The following is a 26,372-nucleotide window of genomic DNA, read 5'->3' as shown; positions in this document are numbered from 1 at the left end:
GAGTCAAGCATTCTATGTTAGAATGTCTGGTGGGGGGAAAAAAGGTATTAAGATTCAAAGGCTCCACAGAAATAATATTGTACTATATTTAAGATTTATGTGAGATTTAGTTTGGCAACATGGATAGGACCATCTTCACTGACCTAGCTGCCATGGTAGAATGGTAAAATGCCCTCTTCTCCACCCAACAAACACAAGTGCTCAGAATTAAGACATTCCAGTCTGGAGCTGAAGGCTGGCTGTTTCCATCCTCAACCACTAATCGTATGTTCTCCATCCTGATCCCTCCCTTCTCCTGACTATTCGTTCCTTATGATTTGTAAGAACTTTCTCCCCATTAAACCCAAAAGTTTAAGGGCAAGCCTGTCTTATTCAACTTCACATCTTTGTAGTATTTATCTTCAAGGCTTGACAGCAGTTAGTAGTCAACATATTTTCACATTGCTTGTGATTTTCATCACCAGCAAATGTTACCAGTGGGCCTCCAGTCATTGAAGGCTAAGTGCCCCAGCAATGCTAATTATTATTGAAAACACTGAGTGACCTTTATGTGCAAAGCACAAGGAGGGCTACAAACATGTTCAAAACAGTTCTTGCCCTCAAGAGGCTTCTATGGGCCAGAAGCAAATCTTCTAGATCCAAGCTCTTTGAAGCCTGATCCTCTTCAAGGTGTTAATGGAATCACGTGGTAAAAGTCAACATGGGTAAGTTGACCGGTCATTCAGCAAATACTCATGACCATTTAAACTTACATTTAAAAAATAACCTACTTGATAGTACCAGTGAGTTAAGATGCAAGAGTGCATGAAGGGAACAGCCAGGTATCATAAGATTTTAGGTGAACCCAAGAAATGTAGACTTGTACAGATCAATTAAGCAAAACCTTTCAGAAGACATGCTGATGTTCGACCCAGAGCAATGTGGCTCAGTGTTGGACTGAAAAACAACTCCAGCTTTGACATGGTTTGGGAAGAAAAGGGATGGACTGAGTTCTTTCTTCAGAAATTTGATAAAGTGATCAGGCAAAGAGGATTGAGAATCGAAGCATGTAGCTTTGATCCTCCACTTCTTTTAGGGCTACACCAAAGAGATGGGGATGCGTGCTTTTAAACAAGACTAACTATAGCCTTGATAAGACAATTACCTGGCTCTGTCACTGCTTGGGCTAAAGCGTTTCCATAAGCTAGGTGTACAGGATTCCAAAGAGGCTACTGTAAGGAAAAACAAAATCATAATAATGAAAAGTCAGCAGACTAGAAATTAATCGTTGAAGTTAGTTCACTACTAGTGAATGTGAATTCACAAAAAAAAAAAAAAATGAGCTAAAAGAACTAAACAGGCAGAGTTCTTCCTAGAATAAATCAAGGTCAGTGTTGAGGTCACTGGCAAGGAAGTCTGGAGTGGCTTGGACTGAAGCTACTTGTGTTTGGGGAAAAAAGACTTGTTTTCATTGCTCTAGTCATAAGCATAAATAGTGACTCCAAAAGCTTGAAAACTCGAAGACAGCACAACAGCCTCTTAGTATGTCATTGTATTTTTTTTAAAAGGACAAAGGGGCAAGTTAGGGCCACAGCCTACTATGAAGCTTTAATACTTGCCTTTCCATTGTGAGTTTAGGCAAGGTCTCTTATAGACACACACAAAATTTTGTCATTAGACATAGCTGTTCATTTGCTATTTCTAACGAATTTTTTTTTTTTTTTTCTCATTTTATGGCTGGCTTCATTGGAGAAAAATGCTAACTAAGCTTCACAGAGAAAATATGGTGAGCCTTTTCAGAGAAACAAAATTTTGAGAAGAAAGAAATTGTTAGTGCCCACTTCAGGAATCATCTAACCCTCTTCAAGGTGTTAGTGGAATCAGGTGGTGAATGAAAGTCAACATAGGCAAGCTGAGCGGTCATTCAGCAAATACTCATGACTGTTTAAACTTACATTTTTTTAAAAAACTCACTTGATAGTACTAGCGATTATATAGTAACCATTGCCATGGTTAAAACTCAATTCTCCAAACATTGCCTGGGCTTTTTGCTACTTCTGTTATTGATACAAACTAGTCAGAAAATTTTAATCCATAGGATTTTCTTTGTTCTTATCTGAGATGGGGTGGGAGAATAGGAAAAAGAGAATTTGAGAACAATATAAATAGATATGCATTACTTATTTGAGGAATGCTTTAAAGAGTTAAGCAATTTTATTAGTTTTAGAAGTGCAAATTAGGGAAAATGTGGCCATCCCATAAAATATATTTTTGGATTGGAAATAACCATTATTAAAAATTACTAATGTATAAATACTTATTTTTAAGCAGTCTTGTTATAGTAAATAAAGCTCTTAGCAGCTTCATTTAAAAAAATCTATAGTACAGATTAGTAGTATATGCTTATTTACAAGAGGGCAAAAAAACTGAGACAGTAAAAAACTATCCTTATTAGGCTAAAAGAAAGCTAGTGTTTTGTTTTTGAATTTAACTTCCCTTGAACTTTCAAATAGCTATTTAGAAAGCATTAATTTGGGGCCGGGAACAGTGGCTCATACCTGTAATCCAGCACTTTGGGAGGCTGAGGCGAGAGGATCGCTGGAGGCTGAGGCGAGAGGATCGCTTGAGCCTAGGAGTTTGAGCCCAGCCTGGGCAACATGGCGAAACCCATCTCTACAAAAAATACAAAAATTAGTTGGGCATGGTGGCACATGCCTGTAGTAAATATAGTAAGTTTTTTGAAAAGTTTCAATTTGGAAATGGGCTGAGGAGAAAAACAAGAGAAAAAGGTCTAGTTTAGGCCGGGCGCGGTGGCTCAAGCCTGTAATCCCAGCACTTTGGGAGGCCGAGACGGGCGGATCACGAGGTCAGGAGATCGAGACCATCCTGGCTAACACAGTGAAACCCCGTCTCTACTAAAATACTAAAAAATACAAAAAAAAAAAAAAAAAAAAAAATAGCCGGGCGAGGTGGCGGGCGCCTGTAGTCCCAGCTACTCGGGAGGCTGAGGCAGGAGAATGGCGAAAAAACCCGGGAGGCGGAGCTTGCAGTGAGCTGAGATCCGGCCACTGCATTCCAGCCTGGGCGACAGAGCAAGACACAGTCTCAAAAAAAAAAAAAAAAAAAAAAAAAGGTCTAGTTTAGTGAATGCATGTTTTCCTATATGGAACTTTTTTACATAGTCCTATCCTAAACTATTTCTGCCTCTTCACTTGTCCTGTACTCTTTACTGACAAACTGCTCAACTTTATGCTTACTTGAATTTCTGTTTCCAAATACAAATCATCTCCCATGCTAGAGGAGAAATTCTAGTATTTCTAGGAGTGGAGCAAGTGGTATCACTGTCTATACCAAAAAAAGCCTCTGATTGCAACCCTGGTGCAAGAGGAAAGATTTAGTGGGTCCTACTGCCTTTCTGGACCAAATATCCTTTTTTTTTAAAAAAAAATGCTATTATGAAAAACATTTTTAAAAAGAAAATGTAAAAGACTATTACTATGGAACCCCACGTATCTACCCACTTATCTCAACAATTGCTAACATTTTGCCATATTTTCTTTGACATCTTTCTCTCTATATATGTGAATACATATGAATGTATTTTTGCTGAGTCATTTAAAAGTAAACTGCAGACATCATGCCACTTTGGCTTTCAGCAGTTTAGGCATACATTCCCAATAAAGCTGTTCCCCTACATTACCACAATATAATATCATACCTAAAAAAAATAAGTTCCTAGCAGTGTCAAATACACACTCAAGTGACTCAGTTGTTCCTCCACATGTCTTACATAGCTACTTTCTTTGAATTATGATCTCAAATCTTTTGTTTTCTAACGGTATTACTATTTTTTTTTCTTTTGTGATGGACTTTTTGAAGAGACCAAGACAATTATGTTGTAGAATGTCTCAGATTCTGGATTTGTCCAGTTGATTTTTCTTGGTATCATTTAACTTATTCCTTAACCCCCTGTATCTTCTGTACACTGGAATTTAAGGTAAAATACTTGATTCACTGCAGATTGAACAATTCCAGCAGAAATATGTGATACTGTGTAATTTATATCTCATTATAACTAAGGCACAATGATTACGATTATTCATGATTTTAAATTTGATCACAATTTAGGTTGTAAGCACAAATCTCTTCTTATTAATGGTACTTTTTCCCCTTTCAAATTGAGCCATTTGTAGGGTAATACTTTGGTATTATGGAAATAGTCTGTTTTCCATTAATCTCTCACCTAATGATATTGGCATTCATTGGCCATCTGTGTGAATCAATTATTTTAGTCATGGTTGCAACATGGTGATTTGTCTAATTTTAAAAACTGGTCACTCTTCTGTAAACATCCTAATGTCTTAGGTAACATCCTGACATTTAGAGTAAGTTATAAGTATACTGCCTCTTTTGTAACTCATTCAAATGACATTGCAGTGCAAGCACTGAATATTTTTCTGCATTTGAATTTTGGATCAAAAACCAAAAAATTTTTATACATGACTCCTTTGAATTAAGAACTATGCAAGGAAGCCTGGCACAGTGGCTCACGCCTGTAATCCCAGCACTTTGGGAAGCCGATATGGGCAGAACTACGTATACTAAAGGAGTTTGAGACCAGCCTGATATACATGGTGAAATCCCATCTCTACTAAACTAGCACAAAACTTAGCTGGACCTGAGCAACAGAGTGAGACTCTGTCTCAAGAAAGAAAACTATGCAAGAAGGTGGGGATACAGGGTGAAGAAGACAGCCTATCCTGTGCCTTTCTTAAGAGCTGAATGTCTAGTCATAATAAGTATATATTCCTCAAAGGAAAGAATAATTATCTGCCTAAAGCCTTAGGCAGTTTTTATAAAAAGCTTCCTAACGTAGAATCAGAAATCATTTAGGAAGAGAATAACAGTAAAGTAGCATATATAAATAATTTATCTTGAGTACTTTATTCATTATTCTAAGGCTTCATAATTTAAAAACTTTTCAGGAAGGCCAGCAAGATTAAAGTAACCTTTCCTCTCACTACTCTATAATGCTTTACACTCATTTGAAAAAAAAAAAAAAAGTTTTTACAGTTTGCTGTTAATAGAACGTCAATAATCAAAGCTCCAAGATGTAGTGAGATGTATGTGGCTTACGTTCTTCTTCCTATGTGCCCTATACCAGCTAGGTGTACATTTCACCCGTAAGTTATTTATATGAACATATACACCTGTACCAAAGGGAAAGTGATATGGAAGTCGTAAGTCATAGAAAGTTACTTTTAAAATCAACAAAATGGTATCCTGTTCCTCTTACATCTTCCTTATGAATCAACAATTCATGCAATCTTTGACAGAGTTTATGGTAAAGCTTAGCTTGGACCCAAACAAAACTGTGGTTTTGGTTCTTATGGAACAGTTTCACTTGTTTAAAAAACCCAGAATTCTTAGTTCTGATGGCATACTAACCAACTAACTGCACAAGAGTAGAGTTATGGTATTCAGACTGGACCTACTTTCCTCATATTTCTAGTCTCCTTTTTCCCTACCAGAGCTGATACCAGACTAACAAACAGTTCTCACTTAACATACATAAACTACTAAGAGTCAAACTTTATTTCATGAAAACAAAGCTGAACTTTGTAGTTTCCTGTACATTATGGTGACCACTTGACAATTTATTATAAAGGCCCATTTATGCTGGGAAACCTGTTGAACAGGAAACCTTCAAGTGGGAACATAGAACTGAATTTAATGAAAGTCCTCAAAAAAATTGTTTGCATTGTCCTATTTTAATAGGTCCTGCTATACTGTAAAAATAGTAAAGGAACTGTGACCTTGGGAAAGCTTTGAAATAACGCAAAATACAACTGGTCTCCTGATCAGAAAAATAGCCTCCACACAACTGGATAGTCTTAGCTGATGTAAATTTGTAGTCTTGGCCAGGCGCGGTGGCTCACGCCTGTAATCCCAGCACTTTGGGAGGCCGAGGGGGGCAGATCACGAGGTCAGGAGATTGAGACCATCCTGGCCAATACGGTGAAACCCTGTCTCTACTAAAAAAAATATTAAAAAAATAGCCGGGTGTGGTGGTGGGCGCCTGTAGTCCCAGCTACTTGGTGTGAACCCGGGAGGCAGAGCTTGCATGAGCTGAGATCGCGCCACTGCACTCCAGCCTGGGCGACAGAGCAAGACTCCCTCTAAAAAAAGAAAAAAAAAATGTGTAGTCTTAAAGGGGAATTCGATTTTTTGAAATGCCTAAATTTGGTTAAAATTGAGTGATCAAAGATTTCAGGTAGTTTCAACTCTCCCAGGCAAACTGAAAGGTTAAAAAAGAAAAAACAGAAAGAGCTACTGGCAAAGGATATTTAGGGCAATTGCAAGTAGTTATTTAAGTAGTACTTCACAAAATTAGCATCAATTATACTTGAATGCTGCATGGAACTAGCAACTCAGACACTTTACTTTTCTTTTTCTCAACCACAGTCATCTCCAGTGAAAGCTAAAGACGAATAGGCACATTCTGAGGTAGCTACATCATTCTTTCAATTAACAGTTCCATGATTAGAAGAAATTTATCTTTAGTTTTTTTCAATATATATCATTTTACTTTATATAACACTTTCCAAGCTCACCTGATTCCTTTTGCAGAATACTGCAAGTTGAAGGCCAGTGGAGAGAAAGGCAGGCATCTTGCATACTTTGCAATGTACCTAGTATGAAGCCATTTGCAGGGAGATGGATTTTTTTCCCCCAATGGGGAAGATATTTAATACACATTAACTTTAGAAGAAACGTGACACTTTTGACACATTGATTTAATTATGCAGTTGAAATGGCAGGATTTAAAGGGGAATTCAAGTATATAGTTGCAAATACTCATGTGGCATTACATTTGGAGATGGGGGTTGGCTAAGTCAGTTTAACATATTTTGAAGCCTTGATAGTTTCATGTGTCAAAAAAGTGCGTTACATAATCTCTAAGGAACCTTCTAGTTTCACACGCTATTGGATAAGCGTCAGTAATGTTATCAGTGTGTTTTGAATATGGGAAAGATGCTTCTTAAAGCCTAGATTTCAGCTAAATTGCTTTTGCAAACCCAGATAGTTCCTGGACCCTAAAATTTGGAAGCTTTGGGATAAAAAGTTCAATTGCACAGACCAGTTCCTCAGTGCGTTATTTTTTTCTAGAATAACAACTTCTATTTTAATGAGAGAAAAGCCAGCCATTTCCATCCACTCCCTGCTCTCACACCCAGCATCCCCAAACTCTCCAGTTGGTGACTCTTCAGCCTTTATCTTCCTGTTTTTCTCTTTTATTATTTCATTTTATATATACAGTACTGGCTTAAAAAATATACTAAACAGGTACATGTGTATGCTGTTACAGGTGTAAATTGGCACAGTCTTTCTTGAAAGCAAACAGGCAATATATTACAAAGTTTTAAAAGTGTGTATATACTTTTAAGGGCCCATTTTCACTTCTAGGAATATAACCTAAGGGACTAAGTAGGTAAAAGTGCAAAGATGTAAATGTATGTTATATTAAAGGATATTCAAAATAGAGCTTATAATATTAAAATCCAAAACTAAAATATCCAACTTCAGAGGTGTTGGGTGGTTCCATGCAGCATTTATTCACTTGGGAAGGTAGTTATCTTCTATTACTTGAAATTTTCTTCTAATTCTTTTCTATAATGAACATAAATTACATTCCTAACAAAGTAAATGTGCCATTGGCTAAATATATTGATTTACTTTTTTCTTTTGCTCATGTGCCCACTATCACAATCATGGGTATTTTAAATTTATTCTGAAAAGAATCAATCCATGAAACTATTTAGCTCCTTAGCTACAATAACTGTTATTGAAATGTGGTTAAGAATGGACATGTTGAGCTCTCAAAAGAGATTCACACTGAAAAAAAAAAATAGCTTACTGAGATAAAACAATTATAAGTGACAGAAGCACCATTTTTTAAGGTTCAGAAAAGACAAATCATGTGTCTTCAGAATTTCCAAATAGTTACTTCTTAAACTATGAAGGTCCAGAGAAACAATTTACTGCAGCAAACACTTTTAATAAGAATACAAAATTCACACCAGAGGCACATTCTGGGGAATGTAAATGAACTATCACAAGTAGTAATTCTGCTGGAAGAATAAAATAAGGCTCTCTGAGTACAAATATACAGGAAGGAATGATTTAAAATAGGTTTATGATTTACAATCACATTACATTGTATTAAGCGCTCAACACAGGCATATTAATTAAAAAGCCAGCTAAAAGGCATTTGAACATATATAACAAATCTTACAGTCCACAAAGTTCATGTGTAACGGTTATTTTAGGTACTTCATTTCAACACAGAAGAAATGAACAGGTGAGGGATGCCTCTACAAATATTAATTTATGTCTATGACAAAAACTGAAAGAGCTTTACATTGAAAATGGATTACACTACTGACAGAACCATGTAGTGGACAGGGCAACCACATGAACACAAAACCAGTAGTGCCGAGCAACTAAAACAGTACTGGCCTTTCCAATCCTCTTTCTTCCTGGCACCACCACACTGTCCCACATTACCTCTTCATTACCCAAATCAAAGAATCCTTCTGTTTTCCCATTCCTCAAAAGGAATGATGAAAAACCAAAGAGCAAACTCAAAAGATGATTTTTACCATAAACCTCAAATGTGGCTTAACAAGTACAAAGAAACCCAACATTTATACGTAGTGCTTCTTTCCATGGAAGGAAGAGACACATCAAACATTATCCAACAGGGGTTTCTTTATGGATTTTGTACATTGGTTGAACAAGAATTACTGTATCTGAGAAGGCACATATCTGTGATTTAAGGCTTAAACGGTATTGTTACATATATGGAAGTCAATAAAAACTGTCCATGTATTCGCTTCTATCAAAATGGAATTGACCCAAAAACTAGTTTTCTAAGAACAGATTTCTACTCTAGAAACCATCAAGAATTTCCATTCCCATGTCCACCTGTCAAAAAAAAAAAATTCTCTTAAGCAGGTTTTGTTATGAACCAAAAGAAATTGCAAACGTAACTGTCCAATGACTTTGGGTAAAGCAAATTCATAAGCTTAAAAGCCTCACAGAAATGACAATGTGATTTCTGTGTCTTTAAAAAAAAGTCTAAACAAAATTACAATGGTACAGATTCATTTTTAAAAAGGTATTTGCCACAACTCCACAAGCTAACCATTCATTAGAGCTGCTGCCTCTGTGTGGACGCTGCAGGAACACCATATAACTTTACTCTGCAAAATAGTTTCTTTTTTCTTTAATACATGAAAAGGAATCTCTTAAAGATGTTTAATATATTCATATATAAAATATCTGATGTTGGTACAAATCATGTAAACCTCCCTTTGGAAAAGTTACAATTGGCCCTCATTTCCAGGACCAAAAACCTTGAATTTTTATCTCGTCAGTGCAAATCTATAGTAGATGTTTTCAAACTACAGAAATAGCCATCAACCCTCACAATACAAAAGGATTTCTCAAAAGGGAAAATTATTGTGTTCAGATTATAGAAACTATGTTTACATTAAAACCACCCACCTTCCCATCAAATTTAACAGTTCAGTTGTTAAAGTATGAAAAAGGGAAAAATTAAAGCTGTTTGTGCAAGAATCACTACAATGCTTGTCACCCCTTCCACTTCCCCCAACTCTGCTTAATTCTTGTTAGGTTTGTTTAGAAATATAACAACATGACTTTCTTTTTATTTTCTGCTTTGATTTCACTGTTCTTCAAGCCAAGATGGGGCATCCACTCCAGGGGTTTTCAATTTGATATGGAACTGTTTAAGTGTCTGTTCAAGCTGCTTCTGATTCCCAGCAAAGTAAGCGGCGATGGCATTGTGGAAAAGGACCAGCTGATTGTGCAATACTTTAACCTGTGGACAGGGCAGAGTTACAAGACCAAGCATTAACACCAATAACAATAAAATGGAGGGTGATTTATTACATTCCTTAATTAAATAGTGTATCTCTCTTGAAGAAAAGCTGGCTTAATAATGACCAAGTATTTCACACATACCAAGTGTACACTGCCTTGCAGGGCCACTGAGCCTTTGATGACTTTTTAATTACCCTAAAGAGAACAGGTCAGTTTTAAGATGCCAAAATATATACCCTGTTAGCCATTTTCAAACATTAGTGAGAGGATTAATTAAAAATATCATTAAATCCTCCTCAAACTAAGTACATCCAAAATCATGTGAGATATCAAAAAGGGTAATTATATATGTTACACAATGTATGAATAGTGAATATGGACATCATTAAATCTAAGCTTTATGTAAGCCAAGTAGGCTAGATACTTTTAAATATTGATTTTCTTTGTAAAGAATCAAGCAAGTAGCAAGTGTTGCCCAGAAAATCAATTTACTTAAAGCTCATATGACTCTCAATTATTTTCAACTGCTTATTACTTGTGCTGATATCGAGTATATTTAACCAAGTCATACTACCTCTATAAGTCTTTCTTAAAGAAACAATTCATCAAAAAGATTTATAAATTGCCTCCTGAGGTTGTTTTTGTTTTGTTTTGTTTTTTGAGACAGAGTCTTGCTCTGTCACCCAGGCTGTTATGCAGTGGCACAATCTTGGCTCACTGTAACCTCTGCCTCCAGGGTTCAAGTGATTCTCATGTCTCGGCCTCCCAAGTAGCTAGGATTACCAACATGCCCACCTAATTTTTGTATTTTTGTTAGAGACAGGGTTTCACCATGTTGGCCAGGCTGGTCTCAAACTCCTGACCTTAGGTGATCTGCCTGCCTCAGCCTCTCAAAGTGCTGGGATTACAGGCATAAGTCACCAAGCCTGGCCATCTGAGGTCTTATTTACAACTGCAAAATGTTCAATAAGAATTCAGATTCCCATCCAATACGATATTCATTAAAATTGAACTTTAACAATTTTAATGATGTAAAAATATTTGAAACATGATGCTAAATGAAAAAACAGGATAGAAAATTTCTGTTTCACTATATTACACACACACACACACACCACATTCTCTCTAGCCATTTCTGAAAATGATTTCCAAAACTGAGCTGGTCTCAGTCGCCTCTGCCATTGTGACTGAGTTTCAGATCTCTTCTGCAGAACAGGTTGTCAGGGACAGGTCTAAGGAGCACTTCAAGGGCAATCTGCCTTGATAGAGGGTGGAAAAATCACTGTATGATGTTACATAGGAAATAATTTCTTAAGTTAGGCTTAAAAAACCCATAAATTACAAAGAAAAATACTGATAAACTACATTAAAATTTAGAATTTCTTTCTTTTTTCTTTTTGAGATGGAGTTTCGCTTCTGTTGCCAGGCTGGAGTGCAGTGGCACCATCTCAGCTCACTGCAACCTCCGCCTCCGGGATTCAAGCGATTCTCCTGCCTCCATCTCCCAAGTAGCTGGGATTACAGGCACACACCACCACATGCAGCTAATTTTTTGTATTTTAGTAGAGACGGGGTTTCACCATGTTGGCCAAGACGGTCTCGATCTCGACCTCGTGATCTGCGTGCCTCGGCCTCCCAAAGTACTGGGATTACAGGCGTGAGCCACTGCGTCCGGCCTAAAATTTAGAATTTCTATTCATCAAAAGATAGTGAAAAGATAAGCTACATACTGGGAAAAGGTATCTGCTTTATATATAACTGGCAAAGAATATGTATCTGGAATATATGAAGAACTCCCAAAAACCAAAAACAGCCCAATTAAAAAAGAGCAAATAATACAGATAAACATTTCACAGAGGAGGAAACAGGAATGGACAATTACATCTGAGAAGATATCCAGCCTCATTAGGAAATAGGAAAATGCAAATTAAAACTAACATGGGACACCACTTTATACCCTCCACATTAGGAAAACTAAATATTATAACAACTATATACTATTGACAGGTGTATAAATATGTACAAATGTTTTTGAAAACCATCTGGCATGAACTAGTAAAATGAAAGATACAAATGCCCTATGGAACAGTAATTTTACCCCTAAGAATCTGCCACAGAAAAACTTTCATGTGTGTTTCATGAAACATGTACAATTATGTTCATGGCAGCACTGTTTTTAGCATTAAAAAAGCAAGAAAACCACCACAAAGTTGTATATACAGGAGAGCAGATAGAGTGGTTTCTTAGCGCAATGGGGATACTATGTAGGAGTAAACATAAATGAACTGTAGCTGCATGCATCATTATGGATGAAACTCTGGAGTATCAGGTTAAGCAAAGCAACTTGGAGAATGCCTGTGGTAGGATTCCACTTAAGAGAGTTCAAAAACATACATAACTGAATGATATATTCATATGTGGCAAAACTACAAGAAAATCAATAGGAACAATAAACAAATTCAGAATAGGTTTATAGAGGGAGGAGAGCAGAGAGGATGAAGTAAGAGTAAAGCACAAAGGATGCTTCAAAAGTATTAATATTTGTTTCTTAACTTGGGTGGTGGGAACATGGCTGCTTTTTTTGTTATTTTTGTTACTCTTTTATATTTTGTCTGTATGTTAAACATTCTTTTGTTTATTAAAAAAGGGAAAAAGATTATGAGAGCTAACGTCTGTCTATATCAACTTTGTGAAGACTTGCACTGTTCACAATGTTCTAATGAACTACAGACATCCCATTTTATATTCAGAGGGAAAAAACCACCTAAAATGTTACTCACCTCCATTCATGTAACAGATATTACAATATTGTTATGTGTCAGGCACTACTCTAGGGGCTGGGAATGCAAGCAATCAACAAAAAAGGCAAACATCTCTTCTCAAAAGAAGTTTATGTTCTTATTGAGGGAAGAAAGAGAACCATCTAACACATATAATATGTTACATGGTGATACATGTTACAGAGAAAAATAAAGCAGCAATGTGGAATGTGAGATGTATGTATGGGTGAGAGTTGCAATTAAATAGGAAGGGCTCATTGAGGAAACAGTTGAATCCAGATTTAAGGAAGTGAGAAAATAAACTTTAAGTGATCTGGAAGAAAAACATTCCAGACAGAGGAAATAGCAAGCTCAAAGGGCCTGAGGTAGACAGTGTGCTTGGTATGTTTGAGAAGCACCAACAAGGCCTGTATGACTGCAGCAGAGTGAATAAGGGCCTGGTAGATGTGGTAAGACAGATAATGGGTGGCTAGATGGTGCAGGCCCTTAGATATCATTATAAAGATCTGGCTCCTTGTCTGAATGAGATGAAAAGCTACTGGTAGGCTCTAAGCAGAAAAATGACAACATTTAATTTAATAAACATGCAAAAGTAGAAGCAGAGAGACCTATTAGAATATTACAGCAATAACCTGGCTGAGATAACGGTGGCTTGGACCACAGTGGTAAAAGAGGAGATCATGAGAAGAGGTGGGATTCTGAATATAATGTGAAGATGAAGCCAATGGAATCTGACAACAGATCAAGATGGGAGGTGACAGAGAAAGAGAACACTCAAAGATGTGCCAAGAGTTTTGCCCCAAGCAACTGAAAGAATGAAGTTGCATTTACTGAAATGGCAAAGACTGTGAGAGGGGCAGGCATGGAAGAGGAGAAAAGGTGGGTATTAACAGCTTAGTCTCTGGACACGTTTGAGATATCTCTTAAAATAGCAGTTTGGGCTAGAGTAGTAATTTGGGAATCATTAATATACAGATGATATTTAAAGCCACATGACTAGATAAGCTCATAAGAGAGTAGACAGAGAAGTGATTCGAGGATTAAGTCATGAAAAATGAACCTTGACCCTTGTATCTCAAAATACAGACAAAATTTAACTTGAAATGGATCATGGGTTCAAGTGCCAGGGCTAAAGCTCCAAAAACTTATAGAAAAAAATATGAGAAAATCTTAATGATCTTTGGTTTGGCAGAGAGTTTTAAACAATATACACGAAGCATTAATTATAAATGAAAAACATCAATAAATTGGACCTCAAAAATATTTCTCTCTTCAAAAGACACTTACAAAAATGAAAAAGTAAGCCATATATTTGGAGAAAATATTTGCAAAACAGGTATCAAAGAACTTGATTCTAGAATACATAAAGAATTTTGGCCGGGCACGGTGGCCCACGCCTGTAATCCCAGAACTTTGGGAGGCCGAGGTGGGCGGGTCACCTGAGGTCGGGAGTTCGAGACCAGCCTGGTCAACATGATGAAATCCTGTCTCTACTAAAAATATAAAAATTAGCCGGGCGTGGTAGCGGGCACCTGTAATCCCAGCTACTCGGGAGGCTAAGGCAGGGGAATCGTTTGAAACTGGGAGGCAGAGACTGTGGTGAGCCCATATCGCACCACTGTACTCCAGTCTGGGCAACAGAGTGAAACTCCATCTCAAAAAAAAAAAAAAAAAAAAAAGAATTCTTACAATTCAATAAGAACAACCTAACCAAAAAGCAGGTAAAAAATTTGAACAGACATTTCATCAAGGAAAACACATATGGCAAATAAGCACATAAAAAGATGCTCAACATCTTTAGTTATTAGGAAAATCCAAATGAAAACCACAATGAGATGCTACTATACATCCACTAGAATGGCTAAAATTTAAAAACCTGGACCACAGTTCTTATTGACCAGGATGCCGAGCAACTAAAACTATCGTACAGAGTTGTTGGGAATGCAGAATGGTATAAGCATCTTAGAAAAGTTTGTCAGTTTCTTAAAAACTTACATATACCTACTGTGTAACACAATTATTCCACTCCTAGGTATTTGCCTAAGAGGAATGAAAGCAAAGACTTCTACATGAAAGTTCATAATACCTGTACTTGTAATAGCTTAAAACTGAAACAACCCAAATGTCCATCAACCATTTCATGCCAGTCAGAATGGCGATTATTAAAAAGTCAAGAAACAACAGATGCTGGGAAGGCTGTGGAAAAACAGAAACACTTTTACACTGTTGGTGGGAATGTAAATTAGTTCAACCATTGTGGAAGACAGTCTGGTGATTCCTCAAGGATCTAGAACCAGAAATACCATTTGACCCAGCAATCCCATTACTGGGTATATACCCCCCAAAATATAAATCATTCTATTATAAAGATACATGCACACATACGTTTACTGCAGCACTATTCACAATGGCGAAGACATGGAATCAACCCAAATGCCCATCAATGATAGACCAGATAAAAAAATGTACATATACAATATACAGTCATAAAAAGGAACAAGATCATGTCCTTTAGAGGGACATGGAGGTAGCTGGAAGCCATCATCCTCAGCAAACTAACACAGGAACAAAAAACCAAACACCGCATGTTCTCACTTATAAGTGGGAGCTGAAAATGAGAACACATGGACACAGGGAGGAGAACAACACACACTGGGGCCTGTCAGGGGGTTGCCGGAGGAGGGAGAGCATCAGGATAAACAGCTAATGCATTCGGGACTTAATATTTAGGTGATGGGGCCAGGCGCAGTGGCTCACACCTGTAATCCCAGCACTTTGGGAGGCTGAGGTGGGCAGATCACGAGGTCTGGAGTTCGAGACTATCGTGGCCAACATGGTGAAACCTCTCTACTAAAAATACAAAAAATGAGCTGGGCATGGTGGCATGCGCCTGTAGTCCCAGCTACTCGGGAGGCTGAGGCAGGAGAGTTGCTTGAACCACGGAGGCAAAGGTTGTTGCAGTGAGCCGAGATCCCGCCACTGCACTCCAGCTTGGCCACAGAGCGAGACTCCGTGTCAAAAAAAAAAAAAAAAAAGTAGGTGATGTGTTGATAGGTGCAGCAAACCGTCATGGCACACGTTTACCTATGTAACAGACCTGCACATCCTGCAAGTGTACCCATGAACTTAAAATAAAAATAAAAATAACTTAAAAAAAAAAGAATTTTAACTTCCAATCTTTTAGAATTAGAGGAGAGAATAAAAGCAGAGTATGCGATTTAACTCATGTACTGGCCTTGCAGGGAGCTGCTGTTAATGGTCTAGAAAGTTAAGACAGTCAGAAAGAAAGTGGGAAGGGCATCCAAAAATTTTTAACTAGCCCTGCAAATGTCAATATAAGTCAGTTTGTTTACCCACCCCCAAGTAGCTGACTAAACACAGAGAGACAGCTCTTTTTGTAGCTGAGGAAGACTCAGCAGCCCACGAACAAAGGCTCAGGCTTAGTATATTTGTTGTATTTAAAATGGCCCCCCAGCCGGGCGCGGTGGCTCAAGCCTGTAATCCCAGCACTTTGGGAGGCCGAGACGGGCGGATCACAAGGTCAGGAGATCAAGACCATCCTGGCTAACCCGGTGAAACCCCGTCTCTACTAAAAAATACAAAAAAATCTAGCCGGGCGAGGTGGCGGGCGCCTGTAGTCCCAGCTACTCGGGAGTCTCCAGGCAGGAGAATGGCGTGAACCTGGGAGGCGGAGCTTGCAGTGAGCTGAGATCCGGCCACTGCACTCCAGCCTGGGCGAGAGAGCGAAACTCCGCCTCAAAAAAAAAAATAAAAAATAAAAAAAAAATAAATAAAATAAAATAAAATAAAATAAAATAAAATAAAATGGCCCCCCACCCCACAATGCAACTTAATCCATGGGAAATCAAAGAAGGTGCTTTGCAGGATTGAATTCTAGTTTTCACAACAAAATGATACAATATCCATATCCACAAGAAACATTCTCCCAGTAATTGTTAGAAGATTGATGTGTCAAGCCTTTTAAAGTATACATATGCATCAGATCAATTCCCTGGTATAGAGGGGACCTTCGAGGATTCACAGCTTTGTAATTATAATGTAAAAACAAAAGAAAAACAACTCCAAATGGAAATGAAGCATAAAAGTTCATCCTCAAATATAAGAAGCTATTTTTTTTTTTCCTAAAAAGCTAATTGTTCTCACTCTGGCTTATAACAAAACAGATAATTTACCTCATTTTTCTATTAGTATTGATTACTGTAATCTAGTACAAGCTTAATTTTGGTAGTGTATCTTCTAAATCAGATACAAATTTACCTAAGAATAGTGTGTTGACTCATCCAATCAAAACATAATGAACAATCCTCAAGATGAATATTCTTTTTCAAGTAAATGAATTAAAAACTTAGAATATTTTCTGCCTACTTTTTATTAACTAATTTGCACTATGATATGCATTTGTATAATATCCTCAATGCCATTCTGCCTGATACGCTACAGAGAATCCTCAGAACATTTTGGTTATTAAATACATTGAAATAATTACCAATTAAAAAGGGAATAATTAAGTAGTATTAGAAAAACAATTACAATACAACTTTTAAAATAAGAAATTTTTGCAATTTTGAGAATCATGCTGTTACTATACAAGCAGTTTCAGTAGAACATAAAATTATTATTTCAGTTTATTTCGTTTACTTGGTTTATCAGGTTCACTTTACCAGGCAATTTGACCTTGTAAAGGTCAACCTGGGAAAGATTCTGGTTTCTCAAATACAGCTGGCTTTCAGAGAGAGACAAAGAAAGTGAGGTGATAGGAAGTTCAAATCCCACTTTTAGGAGAAAGGACAAAAAGCCAAAATGTTCCAGGACATATTTCAGGGTCTTTACCTTTTTTCAATTACTTCTATATTTAAGCTATCAGCCCACAGGAACTGAGGAGCACAGAATAAAAGAAAGAGCAGGTATTTTTGGTAGACTATGCTTTGTTATGGTGGGGGAGCACTAACTTTTGGAAACACCTTCTATATGACACATAATGCATTACCCTTACATCTATTCTGCTTAGCCTCCCCCCGCCCCCACGCACACAGAGACGGGATTTCACTCTGTTGCCCAAGCTAGAGTGCAGCAATACAATGATAGCTCACTGCAGCCTTGATCCCCTTGGTTCAAGTGATCCTCCTACCTCAGCCTCCTGAATAACTAGGAATAATGGCGCGCATCACCGTGCCTGGCTAACTTTTTTATTTTCTGTAGAGACAGGGTCTCGCTATGTTGCTTAGGCTGGTCTCAAACTCTTGGCTGCAGGTGATCCTCCCACCCTGGACTACCTAAGCACTAGGATTACAGGTGTGAGCCACTACATCTGGCCTTGTACAGTCTTCAGTCCTTGATACAGTTGAAAAACAAAAAATAAAGAAAACTCAGAAAGTTAAGTAATTTGCCTAAGGTTAGACAGGTGATAGATGGACTGAGATCTGGGGAACACAGGAATGTCTTATTCCAAGAGTGATCTATGTCCTTTCACCTGTTTTAATCTGCTTCTATTCATGGGCAATAAACATTTTAGAAACCTTTTAAACAAAATTTGAAACAGACAAGAAAGGGCAGCAGAGCACTTAAAGGAAAAGTGGTAGTGCAGAAAAGATACACAGCACTTTAAACTTGTTCCCAATTTTGTCTCTGGCCCTGAAGTTGTATTAAAACATCCTTGGGACAAGGACCTAACACAGGATTGGAGCAGACGAAAGAAATAAAAGTTAATTCTTGCTAAAACTATGAAGATTAATAAAACATTAAACTTTTATATAATCTTCCCATATTTACAGAGTAGAAAAAAGTCTTTATTGAACTATTTATGTCCTAAGTTAGAAATGATTTAAAATATAAAATATTAATACAACAAAAAGGCAGAGATTTAAAACAGGAGCAAAAAAAAGTTAGAGGTAACAATTATAATGGAATGGCGGCAAATTTGATAAATTTTGAAAACCTAACATCAGAAACAATTACAGCAACTTAGAAATATACTAAATCATTGCAAACTCACTTAGGAAGAACTTTCATAAAGATCTGCCAAACAAAGAGCAAAACCACTACGGTAACATCTGTTCAGTGACCTAAACATATCATACAATACTTTAATTGTTAAAGGGCAAAACAAACTCTAACACTGACTACCAAGGCAGAAAGACAAGCTGGAGTTTTAAACAGAAACTAGGTAACTGAAATTTAAGAGCAGAACTCACAGATGATGCCAAGTGGACTACACTGAAAACTTTCTCTTGCCTACACAGCATGTATCAATAGATTATAAATAACATTTACAAACTTACTGACTGAAAAAACTAGTGATATCACTATCTTGTCAACATCAAAATCATATAAAAGGCAGTTTATTTCTACCAAATGAACTTTTTCCAAATAAAATTTAGATCATATGACCTTCTTATTCAGGGGCACTAAATTTGTTTTAAAAAGCAATTTCCTGTTAAAATAAGTTATTAGTCTTCATTTATTTAGGGTGGTGCAAAAGTAATTGCAGGTTTTGCCACTGAAAGTAATGGCAAAAACCGCAATTACGTTTGCACCAACCTAGTATTTATGATTGTTACGTTCTTCAAAGCAGTTACTGGCTTTCCCAATAATTCTATGAAATAGGGGTTTATATTAAATGTACGAAAATATTGGGATAGTAGCTGGCTGTAGGAAAAAGGTGTGTGAGAAAAAGGTGAAACAAATCATTTTTTTAGTAAGAGGTCCCCAACCGCTAATATGTAAGGTATCAACTCCTTTCTTTACTCCTATTAAAAAATATACCATTCTGTGCTTTCCTGCCTATCACTGAACTTTTCCCAGAAAGAGATCAGAAGAATATCAGGCAAGAAAATATACCTGCCTTGGCCTTTTATTAGGTTTGTGGGGCATACTTTTATTAGTTTGCAATGGCTTTGGAAATGCCTGTCATGTTAAAGCAACTACTGGTTGAGAAAGAGAAACACTATAAAAAATACGGTTGTGGCCATTGGGAATGGAGTGAGAGAAGGAAAGACAAATATGAACTACAAGTGGGGTAGAAAAATAGATTTGTACATTTTTCTGATGCATTGGGATAGGTTTCAACAAATCACTGACAAGCAGAGGGTTAAAAAAAAGTCCTTACAGAAGTAAAAACAAAGGCAGAGTTCTGAAGATAACTGATGAAACATGACCTATAGACTCCAGTAACAGCAGGTCACAGAACAGTGGTGACGTCTTATAATTCTTTATCCAAGAATTAGATACGTTAACATTCTAAGTGCGGAGATTTTCTCACCTTTAGCAAAAAAAGTCTATTGCCTTTTTTGTTCTATAATTTTACAGGGTTAGTTCCCGCTCTTCAATCCCTCCCTCCCTTCTTCCTCTCTCCTTTTCTCCTTCCTTTCCTTCCTTCCACCCTTCCTTCCTTCCAAGAGCTCCAAGTTTAGACATGATCAATACAGCTTCTGTTTTCCAAGGTTATCTTTCCATCTTCTCTCTCTGCTATCTTAACAATCTCACCTTGGGCAGCATTACAGCATTGTATTATACTTAACTAAAAGCAGGGCTGTGGAGTCAGAGAGATCTAGATTTAAATCCTGGTCTGGCTGTGAGACTTTCAACAAACTACTTAACTTCTCTGAACCCCAGCATTATCATCTGTGCACTGGTATATAATCATCTAGATCACATATTATACAGTTATAGGTATTATATAAAAATCCTTATATAATCTCCATTTACAGATTATAATACTCAAAGATTAGTGTCCATCGACTAACTCAATACTCAAATGTAGGAAGGCCATGCTCTATAGATGCATCCATGGAGCACCTCTAGGGGCAAAAACAGACTAGCAGGCAATCACAACATAGTACGATATGTGCTTTAACTGGAGAAAGGCCTAGGCACTATGGGGAGGAGGGAGGGATGAACACACTTTCAAGTTGGCAGAGAAAATATAAAGTATCATAAATTACCATCTGATCTCCGAGTCCAAAATCAATTTAGGTACAAAAGAGTAGGTAAGGAATTGGGTATTTCATTTCATCAACAAGGTGAGAGATATAAAGTTATTTCAAAAAAGTTGGGAGATTGTTACTAACCTAACAGAGAAGTGTGACAATCATGGGCTTGACAGCATTGAATCCTCTTTACAAAACCACACAGAAGTCCATAGTTACAGAATTAGGGGTAGTGAGATCCCAGGAATAGCATGGGAGGCCATAGGGAACAGAAAGAGGAGGGGATCCCACCAATGTTTTCTTTTTTTACCCATCCTATAACTTCTCTCAGAACTTTACCCCATTCCTGATCTCAAGTTCAGAATTAGTCCCTGTACCTTGAGGTATTCACAAAATCCCTATGAAATCCAGAAAAAAGTGATAAATATATAGGCAGGTGTTAGATGGGGTGGAGGGAGTCACTGAATTCCATATTTAGATAATAAGAAACAGAAAGCTCAGGTATCTAGATCTGCTGGAGCTATCTGGTAAGTGACAAAATGGTGTCAAGTCACCGCAGGGATCAGCAGACCCTGTGCTCACCAGCCTTTGGATACTGGGCAATAGGAACCAGTCAAACCAATGGCCCATCCAAAGGAAAAGCCTTATCAAAATTTGTTATGATAAAGCATTACTCTTCTTTTTAAAAAGCCTGTAAGTAGTAATAGTATGCTGTGCTTCAAGAAGGGAACAGATGATTCAACAGAAGTTTACAAATCACTTAAACATATGATCCAGGGTTTCTCCAAGAATTTTTCTTCTGACCCCTTCCTACCTATGCATGTTACCCATTCTTGTGTGGTCCTGCTCAGGTCAAACTGCCTAGCTTACCAGGTACTTTTAGCCCACACTAATATTTTTCTTCATCAAATTCTGTATTTCTTTCTCATCTTTAAGTTAGTGTTTTATATATAATTGATTTTATTTAAATTCCTCCATTAGACTGTAAGTTGCCTCTCCGCAGGGAGTTTGTGATAATACCTTATATGGTTCTTTAGGATCAGGCATAATTGCACAAAACAAGCACCTTAAAATACTTAAGGTCAATTTTTAAAAAAGTATCTTTGAAAATTTAAGGGAAGAAATAAGGATAGAAAATCAGGATGTTATTAAGTTTATGAGGAATGAGGAAAAAAGTTATGAATATTTTAACAAAGTATAGGTGAGTCATGGGAAGAAATTATGGTCAACATGAAAATGCTGAGTCATTACTGAGAGAATTTCAAGAAAAAGTTAAAAAGAGCATTGCAAAGTCAAATTCTTAAACACTGCTAGTGTCTTCTGAGACTTTACTCAGAAATACTAATTAAAGGTTTTACGTTTAAGCAAACTGAAGGAACCATAACTACGAAGAACTAAAAAAGTATAGCAATGTCACAGCCATAAAGACCCAGTACCATCATCAACAGCACAACCAATGCAGTTATTAGTGATCTGTTCAAGTATCACATTGATCACTTAAAAACTCACCTTTATCACAAAACCTGGCAAATCAAGTTGAATAATACCCAAGGCTGGCAAAATAAGTGAAATGTGGATCTGAAGAGCACACATGCGTATCAACCATTAGAACAGATACATTACAGCAATAATGATTAAAAAGTAAATTTTTAAAATGAATTCTGAATTTTCATTCAAAGTGAAAGGAACAATTCCCTCACCTCCAACATATACGGCAGAATAAGAAACTCTAATCCTACTCTATAGTAAGTTGATGGCTTCTGACCAAAAAGGGTTAGAAAATACATAAGTACCTTATGATTACTGAAAAAGAACCAAGTCTATAAGAACAGTAATTCATGATTATAAAGCTATCCTTCCTGGAAAGCTTTTCAATACTGAATACAAAATATCCCTCCCTTACAAAAATTGTCATGCCAGAATCTTAGCACAACTGACAACAAAACCTATATGAATTGGTTAGCGAGGTGTGCTTCTCCCCAGCACCCACTCAGGCTTTCATCCCTACTCACTGTTCAACAATTACCATTACCTTGATTTATTCCAAACAGGTATGGGTTGGATGAGTCTAGTTTAAAAATCAATGTACAACTCACAATTCTTCTTGGCTGCATGGTTTATATAAAGATAGTTAATTTCGGCCTCATTTCCAAAGAGAGAAAAAGGAGGCAATGCAAACCACAAGCAAATTTTTCCTCCTCCATGTGGATTTAGAAAGACAAACCACTAACAGCAGCAAATGTTGCACCATATGTTAAAATATTCAAAATATTTTCCTCTATAAATGAAAGGTACGATATCGCACTATTTCTACTCTGTCATCTAAGAATGATGTTGCAACAGAACTCACATTCTAAGTTAACTTTTTCTATTCTCTCCAACACAGAATTAATCATCTAATTTTGAGCTAAGAGGAAAATTAAAGACTATATTTGGGAAATACAAGTCTATTTTAAGTCTCAATTTGGAAAAAAGATAAGGCATAGTATTTAAAAAACATTTTCTAGCTAACTTATTTTCCTATCTTTTTAAAAGTATTATTTTTTTAAATACGTTAAGACATATATGTGGTTCAAAATTGAAAGGATACAAAAAGTATACAATGAGAGGTTGCATTTTCATTCCTGTTTCCATTCACCCTGTTCCCTCTATAGGTAACTGATTTTATTAATCCTTCCAGTCTTTCTTTATGCAAATATAAGAAAATGTGATTATACATTCTTCTTTCTTTTCTTACACAAAAGATACTGTACAATAAACACTACTTTGAACTTTGCTCTTTTCATTTAATTATCCGTCCTGAGGAGCTATCATTAGCATTCTCATTTTAAATAGCTGTAAAATATTTCATTGTATAAAAACACCAGTTTATTCAATTAGTCCTCTACTGCTGAACCATTGAGTTCTTTCTCATCTTTAGAAATAACAAGTGATGCTACAATGAATAACATTGTACCTATGCCATTTCATCTTTGTGTAGGCCCTAGACTACCTCTCCAGTTTCATCCAGTGCTATTTCTTCCCTGTCCCCATTATGCTCTGGCCTCACTGACTGTCAACATATGCTGTTTCTTCTACTTAAAATCCCACTCCATCACATACCTTTACCTTACCCCTCTCTCTTTGTATCCTGGCCCCAATATCACTGCCTCAGGGAAGCCTTCCATGATACCCCAGGCCCTCCCCCACAACACACACACCTGGCCAAGTTCTCCATATACCCACATGACATTTCTATTTTCCCTTCATCACACTTACCATAGCTTGTATTTACGTAATTGTTTGGTTAATGCCTATTTCTCTTACCTGACTATAAGCTCTATGAGTGTAAGACCATTATACCTCTATCACCTAACTCAGTGACTGGCATATAAAAAGCAATCCATAAGACCTGGCATGGCAGCTCATGCCTATAATCCTAGCTCTTTGGGAGGCTGAGGCAGAAGGACTGCTTGAGGCCAGGAGTTTGAAAACAGCCTGGGCAACATAGTGAAACTCTGTCTCCACAAAAAAATAAAAAAATTATCCAGGCCTTGTGGCACATGCCTGTCATCCCATCTACTCTAAAGCCTGAGGTGGGAGGACTGCTTGAGCCTGGGAGGTACAGGCTACAGTGAGCCATGATCACACCACTGTACTCTAGCCTGGATGACAGAACAAGACCCTATCTCAAAAAAAAAAAGAAAAGAAAGAAAAGCCAAGTGCAGTGGCATGTACCAGTAGTCTCAGCTACTCGGAAGGCTGAGGTAGGAGGATCATTTATGACCAGGAGTTCAAGACTACAGTAAGCTATGATTGTATCAGTGTACTCTAGCCTGGGCAACACAGTGAGACCCTGTCTCAAATAACTAAATAAATAAAAATAAAAAGAGAACTCCACCAATATTTGCTGAATAAAGGAATAAAATGTCAAAGGTGCCAATTACACATCAGTCTGTCTTACTGTTTTACATGTATTTGTTTTACCTTTTAAATATGCCTGAAGCCTTCAGTTCACTCCATTTCCACTATCACTACTGTAATCCAACTACCTACCATCTCCTGTCTAAGCTACTATACTTACTCTTAGGCCCTACTAAGATCTATCCTCCATATTTTAGAACTATCATTTGCTAAGAAGTATTTCAAGGGCTTCCCACTGATATTAAACTTTTCACTAATATGGCCTATCAGGGCTACATAGTCTGACCATCACTTACCTCTCCAGCTGTTTCTCTATGCTCTGGTCACACTGGCTCCAGTTACATTCATTCTTTCACCATACCACACCCTTTCCTGTCATAACGCAGTTACACATGCTGGTATTTCTTCCTGGAATACTCTCTGGTTCTCAGTTTCTCACTTTCTCAAGTGATATTAATGTTCAGCATCACTGCCTCATGGAGGCCTTCCCCAACCACTCTTAACTGACCATGTACCTTCCCTTGAGAGCACCAGTCACAGCCAAAATTAAGTCTGGAAATAAAGTTGCATGAATAAGAGAATGACTCACAGGATCCAAACGTAGGTAATAATATTTGGCACAGTGTTGAAAGGCAGGTTCTTCTGTGTCCAGCACTATGAACTCCCTGGTTGCTTGTTACCTTTACAGACATCAATCCATAAATGCTTATTTTAAAATTTAGAACCAGGTAGTTCTTTCACCTATATAACTTAATCTCACTTTCCCTAGAAGCACACACCAAGAAGTACTACTGTTTTTGCTTTGGAAGTAAAGGTGACATTAAGTTACTGGCATGAATATTTTTAAAGTACTCAAGAAGAAATTGGGGTTCTTTTTCTTTTGACAATAGGAAAAGAGATTTCAAGAATGTATCTCCTTGTACACATTAGGTATTAACATGCTCCTTAAATTTTGGCAACAAGTATCTTTTTTAAATTCTGAGGTTTATATTTTTTCCTCTCAAGGAGAAGTTTTAGTAAGCAAAGAATACCTCTGCCCTCAAAGTTTTCCCAAACCTTTAGTGTATTTTTACAAAAAAGTACTAGGCTTTGAGCATTTTTTTCTTCTTTTTTCTTTTTTTTTTTTTTGAGACAGAGTCTCGCTTTGTCACCCAGGCTGGAGTGTAGTGGTGCCATCTCGGCTCACTGCAACCTCTGCCTCCCGGGCTCAAATGATTCTCCTCCCTCAGCCTGGGGAGTAACAGGAATTACAGGCATGCCAGGCTAATTTTTGTATTTTTAGTAGAGATGAGGTTTCACCATGTTGGCTAGGCTGGTTTCAAACTCCTGACCTCAAGGGATTCGTCCACCTCGGCCTCCCAAAGTGCTGGGATTACAGGCGTGTTAAAAAATATATTAGAAAAGAAATCGTAATATACAGGAATGTTATTGTATTGTGATTATATATGAAACACTGTGAGTGAAAACAACAGTTTTCATATCAGTCTAAGATTAGGAACGACTATAAATTTTAAGAAATATTATTTTTTAATTAAGTAACTATATAAATCAAATATGTGTCCAGGATAGATCCCAAGTCTGGTTCATCTTTTTCTGCCTCCTCTGTCATCCTTTAAGTCACTAAAATATAACATAATAATGAAACAAACCTGCATTTAATGGTTATAGCTAATTTAACTGACATTACCTTGGGGTAGGAGTATATTTTATACTTCTTAAGAATAAAATCCTTACTTTTTATATTTATACACCAAACTGCTTTGTTGAATCTTCTGATATATTCAGATCCCACTCCCAATATATTCATAGCCCTTAAGATTTATCATTCCCAAGTTAAATTACACCTTAAAGAAAA

At 37.1% G+C, this 26,372-nt stretch overlaps 1 protein-coding gene across 4 annotated transcripts in view; it reads right to left on the bottom strand.

Annotated features, from left to right (window-relative positions):
• Nucleotides 1-8,017: 8,017 nt before the first annotated feature.
• The window catches only part of ARFIP1 (ARF interacting protein 1), a 125,906-nt gene continuing 107,551 nt past the window's right edge, over nucleotides 8,018-26,372 (bottom strand). For 3 of the 4 annotated variants that reach the window (XM_008000010.3, XM_008000008.3, XM_008000011.3), the window contains one exon: nucleotides 8,018-9,886. In XM_008000010.3, the coding sequence (XP_007998201.1) occupies nucleotides 9,731-9,886 (156 nt within the window). In that variant the 3' untranslated portion in view covers nucleotides 8,018-9,730. Of the gene's footprint in view, nucleotides 9,887-25,106; nucleotides 25,198-26,372 lie in introns of all 4 variants that reach the window. The other variant, XM_008000009.3, reaches the window with a different exon arrangement.

The sequence above is a fragment of the Chlorocebus sabaeus genome, chromosome 7 (assembly GCF_047675955.1).
Source record: "Chlorocebus sabaeus isolate Y175 chromosome 7, mChlSab1.0.hap1, whole genome shotgun sequence".
Lineage (NCBI taxonomy): Eukaryota > Metazoa > Chordata > Mammalia > Primates > Cercopithecidae > Chlorocebus > Chlorocebus sabaeus.
This window is presented reverse-complemented; position numbering and strand designations above follow the sequence as displayed.